Source organism: Micropterus salmoides, unplaced genomic scaffold (assembly GCF_014851395.1).
Source record: "Micropterus salmoides isolate LMB-PRFRI ecotype aquatic unplaced genomic scaffold, ASM1485139v1 Ms_hic_scaffold_19, whole genome shotgun sequence".
In the NCBI taxonomy this organism is placed as follows: Eukaryota; Metazoa; Chordata; class Actinopteri; order Centrarchiformes; family Centrarchidae; genus Micropterus; species Micropterus salmoides.
Window position 1 is genome coordinate 24,608,987 of NW_024041039.1, and position 12,464 is coordinate 24,621,450.

The window sequence follows — 12,464 nt, forward strand, 5'->3', positions numbered from 1 at the left end:
TTCTAATGGCAGATGGCTACACAGCCTATGCCTTAGTGTATGTGTGTGAATGTGTAGGTAGCGCTTTGAGTGGTTGGAAAGACTACAGAGGTGCTATTCAAGTACAGATCAATTACCATTTAAATGCTTGATTATGTTCACCAGCTAGTCGCTAACTATTTGGTGCTGAGCAGGTAGTGTTCAGTAGACTTTTAGAGCTTTTTCAGACAGCATTTTTCTCATGATTAGATGTCAGACTTACATCCACACACTATCAGGTGGGTTAGATCAGTTAGCAACCTCACATCTCATCCATTTAGTGAGTCTTTCCAACAGTTTCTCACATTCGTGTGATGGACCCATTGCTTTTTAAGGATATTTTTAGCCTTTATTTGGATTGCACAGAGAGAAAAGTTAGAAATGAGGTATAGAGAGACGAAGACATGTTTCCAAGGGCCCCAGGCTGGAATGGAACTCGGGGCCACAACTATAAAGACTGAGCCTTGCACTTGGGGCGGGCACTCCACCGACAATGCCACCTGCAATCCGTGATGGACCCACTGTTTTCCTCAGTTTCAGTTTGTTGCTTTGTTGCTTCTGCCACCCGGCTCACCCCCCACCCCTCATGGATCATGTGACTCTTGATGTGACAAAACTTTATTCATTAATTGTGCACCTAATTCAGAATGTGGCGGAGTCTTTATTAGTTGAAAGGCAGTGTAAATGTCACAGATTATTACTTTAAGCTTCTTCTACACATACAGTCACTGTACAAAAGCTGCTGCTAAATCCGCAAAATATAAAATGAGAAATGACAAAACTGAGAGATGGAGGGAGGTATGGGGGGAGGGAGGGCGAAAGAGGGAGGGGTTGAAAGGGGAGAAAACGAGGAAGGAGGATATAGAGCGGGATATTCTCCTCCAAAGCCTCTTACCATTAAGCATTTACAGCTTAAGAAAGACGTTGGAAGGTCAATCAAGGAGGTGTGAACCAGGATATTACTGACACACAGGACTGCGGATGTGTGAGCTCACTTCTGTGGCTGTGTAGGACAGCTGTACACCATAGGCAATGGGCTTTTTACACAAATTAAATGAGGAGAATTGTTTCCCCCCGTACAGTCTCGTGTGACTCTCTAGCGGCTTGGGTTCCTGTTTAAATATTCACCTGATGTCTGTTGGCATCATCAGCTATTGAAATTTAAAACCAGAGAGAGAGCCTGAATGCGATAGGAGTGCGGCAGTGGGGGTAATTTTGGTTTTAATCCCACAGGAGTTTGAGTTTGTATCTCACTCTCTTTAATTAACTAACTTTGCCTGGATAAAGCAAACTTCAAGTTTCATTGGCTTTATTACCACTAATTTTATTGAAGGTCTAACATGGAGGGCCAGGCACTGCTGAAAAACACAGAATAAACACTCAAATATGTTCACAAAGGTTCAGTAATGATTCACCATCAGTTCAGTCAATTCAATTTACTTCATTTAAACAGAAATGTCTGATAATTGAAGTCCACATCCACTTGCAAATGCCTGTCAGAACTGTTTCATGTCAAACAATTTTCAGTAATTTAATTGCTAAGTGAATCAATTTCCTGCATTGACGTTAACTGGTAGTGACTTCACCCATACTGCCTGTGGCCCCCGGGTCTCCTTATCACTGTAGGTGCTGGTCTAGGATAGTGCACTTTGTGGTGTTTATGATAAAGGGCGCATGTGTGTCAGGTGCTCCGTAACACATCCTTATTGCTGTGGCCACAGAAGGAGAAGATAAAGGCAGAGTTTTGAATTTGGGTTTGAGAGATATCGACACTTAAGTATTACATAGTTTATTACCTTGACTGGATGTGGTAAAATGTGAGCGTGCTTTCACATCTTACCCGTTTGATTTGAATCAAAATAACTCTTAACTGCTAATTTGGTTACGTTTGTTTGAGCTGATGCGTCAATCAAACTCATGAGAACTGCGATAATTTGGTAGCCATGGGAACACATATGCGTGTCAACAAGTGCTGAGATTAATAAACACATAAGGTACACTAAAGTGCTGCATGGCTTGCTGTTTTTCTCCACATGAATCCATGTAGTGATGATGCAGGATGACAGTGATCACTGAACTGTCCAATGCATGAGTAACCTGTCACACCATATATGTCATGTTTATGCCTCTCTTTTTCAGGTGCATCAGCGTGAACATGAAACAGAGCAGAACTAAAAGGCAACAATGTATATCTTGTTTTCTTTGATCCAGACCCACTGAACCAAATTACGGGTCGGTAAGTTAGCTTAAAATTAAAGCTTTTCGATTGTGCTACTGCAACTGAGTGGCAGTCCTGGATATTGTCATTTGATCCTGTCATTTTAAATGATACTGTTAAAGATGAACACTGGAGACTACTACTACTACTGATTTCCTGTATCTTGAAATAGTAACTTTTTTTCTGCATAAATTGGTCATATAATGTGATCTGATTTTCATCTAAGTCACAATAGACAAACACAGTCTGCTTAAACGAACTTCACACAAACAGTTCCATATCTTTCCATGTTTTTATTGAACACACCATGTAAACAGTCACGGTGCAGGGTGGAAAAAGTATGTGAACCCTTGGATTTAATAACTGATTGACCTTCCTTTGGCAGCAATAACCTCAGTCAAACATTTCCTGTAGTTGCAGATCAGACCTGAACAACGGTCAGGAGGAATTTTGGACCATTCCTCTTTACAAAACTGTTTAGTTCAGCAATATTCTTGAGATGTGTGGTGTGACTTGCTCTCTTGAGGTCATGCCACAGAATCTCAGTCGGGTTGAGGCCAGGACTCTGACTGTGCCACTCCAGAAGGTGTTCTTCTGCTGAAGCCATTCTGTTGTTGATTTACTTCTGTGCTTTGGGTCGTTGTTCTGTTGCATCACCCATCTCCTGTTGAGCTTCATCTGGCAGACAGATGGCCTTACCTTCTCCTGCAAAATGTCTTGATAAACTTTGGAATATTTTTTCCATCAATGATAGCAACCTTTCCAGGCCCTGAGGCATCAAAGCAGCCCCATATCATGATGCCCCCTCCACCATACCTCACAGGTGGGATGAGATTTCGATGTTGGTGTGCTGTGCCTTTTTTCCTCCACACATAGGGTTGTGTGTTCCTTCCAAACAACTCAATTTTGGTGTCATCTATCCACAGAACATTGTGCCAGTAGTGCTGTGGAACATCCAGGCACTCTTTTGCAAACGTCAAATGTGCAGCAGTATTTTTTGGACATCAGTGGCTTCCTTTTGCAGGACAGCCACTCCTAGGGAGAGTAGCAACAGTGCTGAACTTTTTCCATTTATAAACAGTTTGTCTTACAGGGGACTGATGGACATCAAGACTTTTAGAGATTCTTTAACCCTTTCCAGCTTCATACTATTCAACAATTCTTAATCTTAGGTCTTAGAGGTCTTTTGGTCGAGGCATGGTTCACATCAGGCAATGCTTTGCGGGAATAGCCAAAATAAAATTGATGTGTTTTTTTATAGGGCAGCTCTAACCAGCACCTCCAATCTCATCTCATTAATTGGACTCCAGCTTGGCTGACTTTTAACTCCAATTAGCTTTTGGAGAAGTCATTAGCTTAGGGTCTCTCATACTTTTTCCACCCTGCACTGTGACTGCTTACTCAGTGTGTTCAATAAAACATGAAAATGATAATTGTTTGTGTGGTAAAGCAGACTGTGTTTGTCTATTGTTGTCCCTTAGATGGAAATCAGATCACATTTTATGGCCAATTTATGCAGAAATGCAGGTAATTCCAAAGGCTTCACATACTTTTTCCTGCGACTGTATAGCTATATTTATTTGACCACAATACTAGTACGATTACTAGTTACTTTGCAGATTCAGATCAATATTGAATATGAATCAACTAATGAATTATGGATTATTATGGATTAAGCTACCCAGGAGTATTTAAAGTAGTTGAAATGACTTGTTACCAGCCGTAACATTACTGATGATGACACATTAAAGAGGTCATATTGTGCTTTTTGGCTTTTTCCCTTCTTCTTTATTGTGTTATAAATGGGTTTTTTTTTTTTTCACCCCAAAGGGAGTTACCATCTCCCACAGAAAACTCTGCTCATGAACTGCGTGAAAACAGCTCAATTGCAGTCCAGCCTTTACTTCTGTAACCTATCTGCATCACTATGGAACAGGCGTCATAATGCTCGCTTCCCGGCTTACGCGGCATGCCATATGCTTCCCTTATCCCCCCCACCCTCCCTACAAAACATTAGCTACCCTCCAGGCAGTCAATGGACATAAAGTTGTTACTGTGATATAGAGACAGTCCACTGTTAAAATGTTATATAAAAGATAAATTTGTTACAAAACTTACCACACTGAAATTAATAACTTACCACTCCAGACTAGGTTGCGAAGCCTCCTTCACTGAGTGAGTACCTCCTGCTTGTCAGGACCCGACCTGCTCTGCTTCTGATTGGGTAATATTCTTTAACTAGCTTCTGTGCATGTGCAACTCACAACTAAGATCAAATAGAAGTGAGATGCTTCCATTACAGAGCTCCCAGCTGAAACAGAGCATTCAATACACAGGGTGAACAGAGTTGCTGCAGCAATGTGGAGTATGACAGAAATACAGTGTGTTTTGAAAATTGTAAACCCATGTAAACCTATACGGGTACAACCCCTAAATAAAATTATGACCCTGAGCATAATAAAAAAATTCCTAATTATAATCCAGTTACTTACTATACCACCAGTTGTGGATGTAGTGTTTGTTAAATATCATGCTGTTTTCATTTTTTATGAGAATTATACATTCACATACTCACAAAAGCATGTTTCCTTTAAATGCAGCAAGTAGCAGCTCTTGTGTTACAGCGGGTGCCTGTTCAGGAGAGTGTTATATAGAGAGAGTGAAAGCATATAGAGAGCTGGAGTCCTGGCCCCTCTCATATCTAGCTACTGTTCCACTTGCATGGCTGTGTTATTCAACAGGTTTTCTCAAAGCATGTTTTTTTAATTTGTGTTTTAAAGTTAACGTTTTTGTGGTCCATTTTCTACTGCTGTTCTGTTCAACATATCCCATGAGTCTTAGTCATTGGCATTTTGGCAAGGCCTCGTGGGGGCACTTTCCTAGAATCACACTCTCATAAATGTGTTTTCAGTCAGGGAAAAGTGGGAGGTTTGGAAATGAGATTCGCTGCCCTAAATTAACAACCAGACAGCGTGCGTGTGTGTGTTTGTCTAGGTCTTGCATTTTTTAGCTAAACACTGATGTATCAAATCACAAAAATGAATGAAAATGTGAAACTTCACTTATTTTAATTAAAAACTGCCACACATCTGTTTTGATTTGCAGTGGGAAATTGTTTAGTCCCCCCCCCCCCAAAGAAAATGATACAATAATGGGAAGAACAATTGATGACACAAACATTGATGCCAGATGAAAAGTGATTGTGACCTCCCATAATTATTATATGTCCTGGTAAAAAACGACAATCTCAGTAGAAACTGATGCTGGAGACATCATTGCTGTAATTCTGTGTGAAGTGCATCCTCGCTGGAAATAAAGATCAAGTGAAGTACATTTCATTATTATGTACATTATTAAAACACACATTCCACATTTCCCGTTTTCCTTTTATCCCCTTTTTATTTTACACAACATAACAACACAGTACATGTTGTCTTTTTCTGTACAGAAGCTTTCCGGTAGCTTGTGACCAACACAGGCTGTAGTATACCAATGTCAGTGAAAAGCTAACAGGGTTTTTATGTTCTTTTTTTTTTTCTTCCCTTTAAAAAATATCAATTTCATAGGAGGTCCGTTAAAGTCTTCATGTGTTTGTTACTTTTTGTCTCAGTTTGTGTCTGTCTACATGTCAAGAAACGTCTGTACTCGGCAAGTAAGAAAGGCTATGTGTGAAATCTCTCCCTTCCTTTGTTTTGTCCTTTCTGTCCTAATCCCTCGTTCGTGGAGTGTGGTGGAGTCCTAAATCCGGTTATGTCATCTGTCGGAAGGTCTGTTAGTGCAAAAGAAGGCACCGACTGCTATTCTCTTGCCACGGTATGGACACACACACTTGTGAACGTAACAATTGTGTGCTTTCCAGTCCTTGTAATGTGTTTTTTCCTCTTTTTTTTTCCTGTAGTTATTCCCTTTTCGTGGTGTTTTCAGATAAGGTGAGTGTGAATCGGGAAATGACGTGGCGAGTCCGTTGACTTGTTTTCTTTTGTGCTATAAAGTGTAACCAACTCAAGGGCGCTAAGAGACGAGGCGAGATGTCCACTCACCGAATGAAAAACAGGAAACTGTCAAAGTGAAAAAAACTGTAAACTGAATACAAAGAGTTGTGGAGAAAATGTATGAAAATGATTTTAAAAAAAACAGGCTGAAAAAAAAAAAAAGCATGTTCACACCCAGAAACACACAACCGTCAAGTCACGCACGTATAAACAAAAGTTCCAACATGAACACACACACACACACACACACACACACACACACTGACAAACCACATTCTAAACGGCAACAACACAACCAGTTTCATATGTCACAAACACACCTTCACTCATACACCTATAAACAAATTCAAACAAACACACACACACAATCTCACACATACAAAACATAAACAATAATGACTAATCCAAAGTTTATTTTATGGTTGCTGTCTCGTTCTAGTTCAAACTGTGCTTTCTAGGATCCAGTCCAAATCGCACCGCCCTTTGTCCGAGTCTCCATCTCCGTCTTTCGGGAGTAGCCCGCTCATTGATTGGCTCCTTTTGTTTCGCATTATGCGCCCTAATTTGGGCGCTCCTCCTGCTCCCTGAGGGGACAAGTGAGTCTTTGGGCCTCCTTCGCTGAGTGAGTACCTCCTCCTCGCCCTGCTCCTTCCTCCCTCTTCCACAGGGAGAGTCTGGTACTTGGCGGAGGCAGAGGTGGAGGCGCGAGGAGCCCTGCGCAGGATGGGCGTCTCTCTGAATCGCGAGGAGGGGCTCGGGGTGCCACGAGGGCTGGAGAAAGTGGAAGGGGTGAAGGGAGGCGGGGTTTGATTGAGAGCGGTGGAATTGTTGCGGTTGGTGTTGAGGTTCTCCAGAGGGGTGGAGGAGGGGGGGAGAGCAGAGGAGGCAGTGGAGGAGGAGGAGGAAGGATGGTGAAGGGAGGAGGAGGGGAGATTTTCAGGAGCAGCTGAGGTGTTGGAGCAAGCCGAGCCTGGCTTAGTCGGAGCAGGCTTCCTCTTTAGCTTGGTTAGTGAACCGGTGGCGGCAGTGGGCGACGAGACGCCAGCTTGACCTCTCTCTCCCGCTTTCTCCCGTTCCTCGGCTGCAGCTGATGGACTTCTGGACGCCCAAGGCTGGCTGACAACTGATGTAGCCGTGGAGCAGTCAGGCAGGGAAGAGTCGGACGACTGAGTCATCGTATCCTTGCCCCCTCCCCCTCCTCCTCCTCCTCCTCCTCCTGCTGCGCCGCTCCTTTTCTTTGTGCCTGCTGAGAGGTCGTCTAATCCGATTGAGCCGTGTTTAGAGGCACTGGGAGTCACAGTGCATCCCTGTGACTGCTGCCCGTTGGTCTGTGAGTGAACATTGGTCATCGACATTGAAACGCCTTTACCACCCTCACCTTGGTTACACACCTGAGAAAAAAAAGGAGAAAAAGGTATTGCTTCAGGTTTTTCAATATCATGATTTCAATCAAGTCATTATTTATACTGAGCTTACATTCCCTTAAGCTTAAAGTTTCCCAGTAGAACTATGAAAAATGACCAAGAATTATGAGCTGCAAACACAGAATAAATGAATTATACAAAAATAAACATGCACTTCAGTCTTGTCAGTCTAGATACTTATAAACCCTGTAGTGTAAAATGTTTACAGCCTGGGACCTATGTATTGGGTGAGTATTATGATCGGTTAGAATTAGCTTTGTTTCTGTGTACTTGGGTGTTTAATACACTGTCAAGCATTGTACTTATAGACAGTGCTATATATGTTTAAATCAAGCCCATTCCCATGTTGAAATTGAAAGAAAGAGATTAAAAGTAAGGAATGATACAAATTACTCAAGGTAAGTCAAAATGGTATAGGAAGTCAAAACTATTAAATATTAAATTAAAATTGTTACCTATTAAGTCACTACTACAAAGGTAAAAGTCTGAATTACAGGGCACCCATCAATCTAATATAACTTCAACAACCGCACTTGTATTCCAGCCAGGCACTTTAGCACATGTCATACTCTTTCCTATTTTTGATTTACCTTGAGTGTTTTTTAATTTCAAACATCTTCACACACATCTTAACATCAAACCTTTTTTTCTTTTCTTGCTGCAAACAGGCTTCTATAGAAAATTCAGTGAGACATGCCAATGATGTAGAAATACACAGACTCGATGGGAGTGTTGTTGGATGCTGTGATACGCTGTCTCTTAAATGGTCAAGAAGGTCAAGTGAGTGTTTGCCAATCTGTCATGCTTATTCATGCACACAGGCCCCTGCTCACCCAAACAAATCTGCCCATGAAGAAGGAGGGAGCCATGTCAGCACACCAAGACTGCTTTAAGTGCACTGGCTGGGCCATGTTCAGGGAGGCTGCCACTGACAAGCAACATATCAACCTCAGGGAGAATGCTGAGTCTGTGTCCGGATACATATGTAAGTGCACAGACGATGTCTGTGTCACCATGAACATCACTACCTGTGTCATATAAAAACCCCGGCTGACCACTGAGGAGAGCGCCATGTTGATAGTACGAGATGCTGCCTTCAAATCCGGAGACATGGATGGAAGCAAAGAGCGTTAGTGGTCAGAAATCACTTTTTAATGACTCCAGGGACACTAGGCCCATGTGGCAGGGGACAGAAACAATCACGGACTATAAGACAGCTTCAGCACCCTGTGCTGACAACACTGACTTCCTCAACGGGCTCAATAACTATTCTGGACAGTTGGAGACATTCAACGACACCACGGTGAGGAAAGCCGACCCTCATCACCATTACCAGGTACTCAGTTTTGACCCAGCTGATGTCAGAAGGACTCTGAGGAGAGTCAACTCACGGAAGGCTGCAGATCCTGACAATATACCAGGCTGTGTGCGGACCAACTGGCACATGTCCTCACAGACATTTTTTAGCACCTCACTGAGCTAGACTGTCATCCCATCTTGCCGCCATCATACCAGTGCCAAAAAATCTACAATTTTATGTCTCAGTGACTACCGCCCCATAAAACTCACCCCCATCATGATGAAGTGCTTTGAGAGGCTGTCAAGGCCTGAGCACCCCTCTCTGTAACTGGGTTTATTTTAGACCACATCATAAAGTATGCAATCACACTGGTCATTGGCCTCATCCAGGACGACATGGAAATGGCTTACAGGGAGGAGGTGAAACAACTAGTGGATAGGTGCAGCACCAGCCTGTCTGTCCCTGCATGATGACAAAACGAAAGGGGATCATTGGTGACTTCAGGAGAAAGCGCCCTCATCAACCCCCTCTACATTGACGGCACCACTGTGGAGTCTGTCAAGAACACAAGTGAAGAACATTGCTCTGCTGCCCTCCAGCATACGGTGCAAATCTGCAAGGTACTGCAAAAGTGCACACGCATATGAATCCACTGACACACACACACTGGGACTGTGACAATCTAGTGACGGCTTTTAACCTCCGTGCAATTTCATTTATTTAGATGTTCAATTTCATTTAGAACGTGCAATTTCATTCTATTATTATGTTTGTTTCTAGTATATTTGTGAATATCAGAAATCCTCCCACATAATGAAAAGCTCCCTTCTCTAATTCTCTCTCCTTTCTGGCCAGAGTGGATTAAGACAGACAGAGACCCACCTTGTACCGTATCATCAGGATTATGATGAAAACTAGCACTGAGGCCACGATTATCCCTCCAATGATGATGATCATAGTCCCGCCAAGGAACTGAGACTGCATGAAATGACACCTCATGTACTCTGACTCGGTGCTAAACTGCACACAGCCGACCACACGCGTCGCTGTCAGAGAGGTGATGACATCATCGTAGATGGCCAGCACGCAGAGGTCGTACTGGGTCCCTGCTGCCAGGTTGTTGACCAGGAAGTTCTTGCTTGATGGCGGGATCATCCTGTGGCAAAGGAGAGGATCAGGGAGGGAGGGAGAGAAAGGAAATACAAATGTTTAATCTTTGAGAGCATCAGTGGACTGGCGAAACAGTTAGGCTTTTATTATGAAATCATCACAGGAAATGTGTTCATCAAAAAAGTGGCCGTTTTCTGCATTTTTGGACAGGGGTCATTCTGAAATACTGCAGGGAATAATGGAACAGTCAGAGGCAGCCACAGTGAGCTTGTTAGATAAAGAGCTGAGGAGGAGACCCGCTGCATACCTCCAACTTCTCAGCAAGGTAACCAACTCTTTCACCATGCCCTGCTGTTTGTAAACTCACTTGTATTTGCTGTTACCACCAGTAACAGGTGTCACATGCACAAATAACGGTGCAACTGCACAATAGCGCCAAAGCTGGTTAAAGTTGTTCAAATGTTCCCCACCAATCAGGACTATATTCTGGAATTACAGATTTTAACCATCACTCATCAGGGGACTGCCTCCTCGATGCAGGTCTGAGAGCATTATCTAGTTAAGCATCTATTGTTATAGATTTCCCATGTTTTTTTAGGAGTCTGGTCACGTTGACAAAGGCTAATAAAAATGTGTATACTTGCATGTCATGCAAGTATACATATTTTCATATGTATACTGTATATGTTACTATTTTCATTTATATTGTGACGAAAGCATTTAATTGGAATTCTTTCATGGCTTGACTGAAAAAAATCCCTTTTACAGCTAATGTGGTGTCCCTTAGCAGTTATACAGTAGAACAACTTTTATACTCTACCTTCTCATTAATTGTAATTTGTCATCCACAAAGAGTAAACCTGCAATAACCGACTAATGACACACTGATATAGCATGAGCTTTTTCATGTATATATGTAGCAAAATTAGCATTCATTTAGAGTCATGTTTGTGTCCTCTTGTTGCATGTAAGTAATCACCCTCCTTATTCTGTCCACTGCTTGTGTGGCTCTACACAAGGTGACAGATAGCTAAACAGATGTCTTAGACACTGAAAGGGTTAAATGATGAGGAGACGTGGAAGTAAATGTGAGGGCTGTTCTCACAAAGGTATTCTCGCCTCCATCTCTCCCAAAAGGCATTTGTCAAGTGCTGGACTCGTTTCCATTGTTGTCGATACAGATCTGCATTCTCAAAGGATCCTGGAGGAGAACAAGGGGTGCAGACCTTCTGTGTCAGTATCATTGCTGGAGTCAGAAGACAAGGTGAGTCTGGATCATTGAGATGGGTGTGAGGGGTCTTGCATTTATTATGGCGGTAACCTCAGCCATAAGGGTCGAAAGCACTTCATGAGTGAGATGTGAGGGGCTAATGTGACAAAGCATGGAGTCAAGGATCCGTCTTGAAACCCCAATCATTCTTTCCCACACTCCACCCATGTGGGAAGAGTGGGGAGGGTTGAACAGCCATGTGCATCCTTTCTCACTGAGGTACTTTGAAATGTTAGTCTCATCCTGTAGGACAATTTGCAGCTCTTTGCAGGCTCCTTTAAAATTTGTGCCACAGTCAGAACGGATGACTTTTACGGGACCACGCAGCCCAAAGAAGCGCCGTAGAACATGACAAAGCTTGATGTGTCCATTGACTCTATAAGCTCAATATGCACAGCACGTACACTTTTACTGTTTGCTGCACCTCCTCGGGTACAACGAGTAGATATGTTCCAGGGGCCGAACACATCCAGACCCACATTTGTACAAGGGGGGTCAGTGCTGAGACGATCATGTGGGAGATCAGCTATCTTTTGTTCCTCTGTCCTACCATGAAGTCTATTACATGTAACACACTTTCGCAGACTGTTGGAGATGCATTTCTTTGCCCCCACTATCCAGATACCATCTGTGCGGATAGCTCCCTCAGTGAAGACTCTACCTTGATGTTTAACCCTCTCATGGTAGTGCTTAATAAGTAGAGCAGCAAAATGGCTATGGCCAGGAATGATGACAGGGTGTTTCTCCTCTGTTTCAAGTGGAGAATGCCGGAGCCGACCACCTACTCTCAGGAGCTGATTGACATCAAGAATAGGATTGAGCTTCCGCAGGGGACTGCCTTTGGGAATGACTTTCCCTTTCTCCAAACAGGACACCTCTGTTTGGTATACTCCCCTTTGTACACATCTGAGGATTATAGCCTTTGCTTGTGACAGGTTTTCATCCGTGTGATACTTCGAACAATGATTCAAACCATTGCAATCTTGTTTGTTGCCATCTTTCTCAGATCTAATGGATTGGGCGATGTTAATGAGAGAAGCCATAGCGGTTGCCATGTGGAAAACCTTTCAAACCGGTGTGTACCAATACCATCATGGGAGTCCGTGGCTGTAGTAGTGTGGCATCGAACCTC

At 43.0% G+C, this 12,464-nt stretch overlaps 1 protein-coding gene across 2 annotated transcripts in view; it reads right to left on the reverse strand.

Annotated features, from left to right (window-relative positions):
• Positions 1–5,613: 5,613 nt before the first annotated feature.
• The window catches only part of lrfn5a (leucine rich repeat and fibronectin type III domain containing 5a), a 112,725-nt gene continuing 105,874 nt past the window's right edge, over positions 5,614–12,464 (reverse strand). For both annotated transcript variants that reach the window (XM_038729594.1, XM_038729593.1), the window contains 2 exons: positions 9,835–10,108; positions 5,614–7,619 (listed from right to left, as the gene is read on the reverse strand). In XM_038729594.1, the coding sequence (XP_038585522.1) occupies positions 6,669–7,619; positions 9,835–10,108 (1,225 nt within the window). In that variant the 3' untranslated portion in view covers positions 5,614–6,668. The remainder of the gene's footprint in view (positions 7,620–9,834; positions 10,109–12,464) is intronic.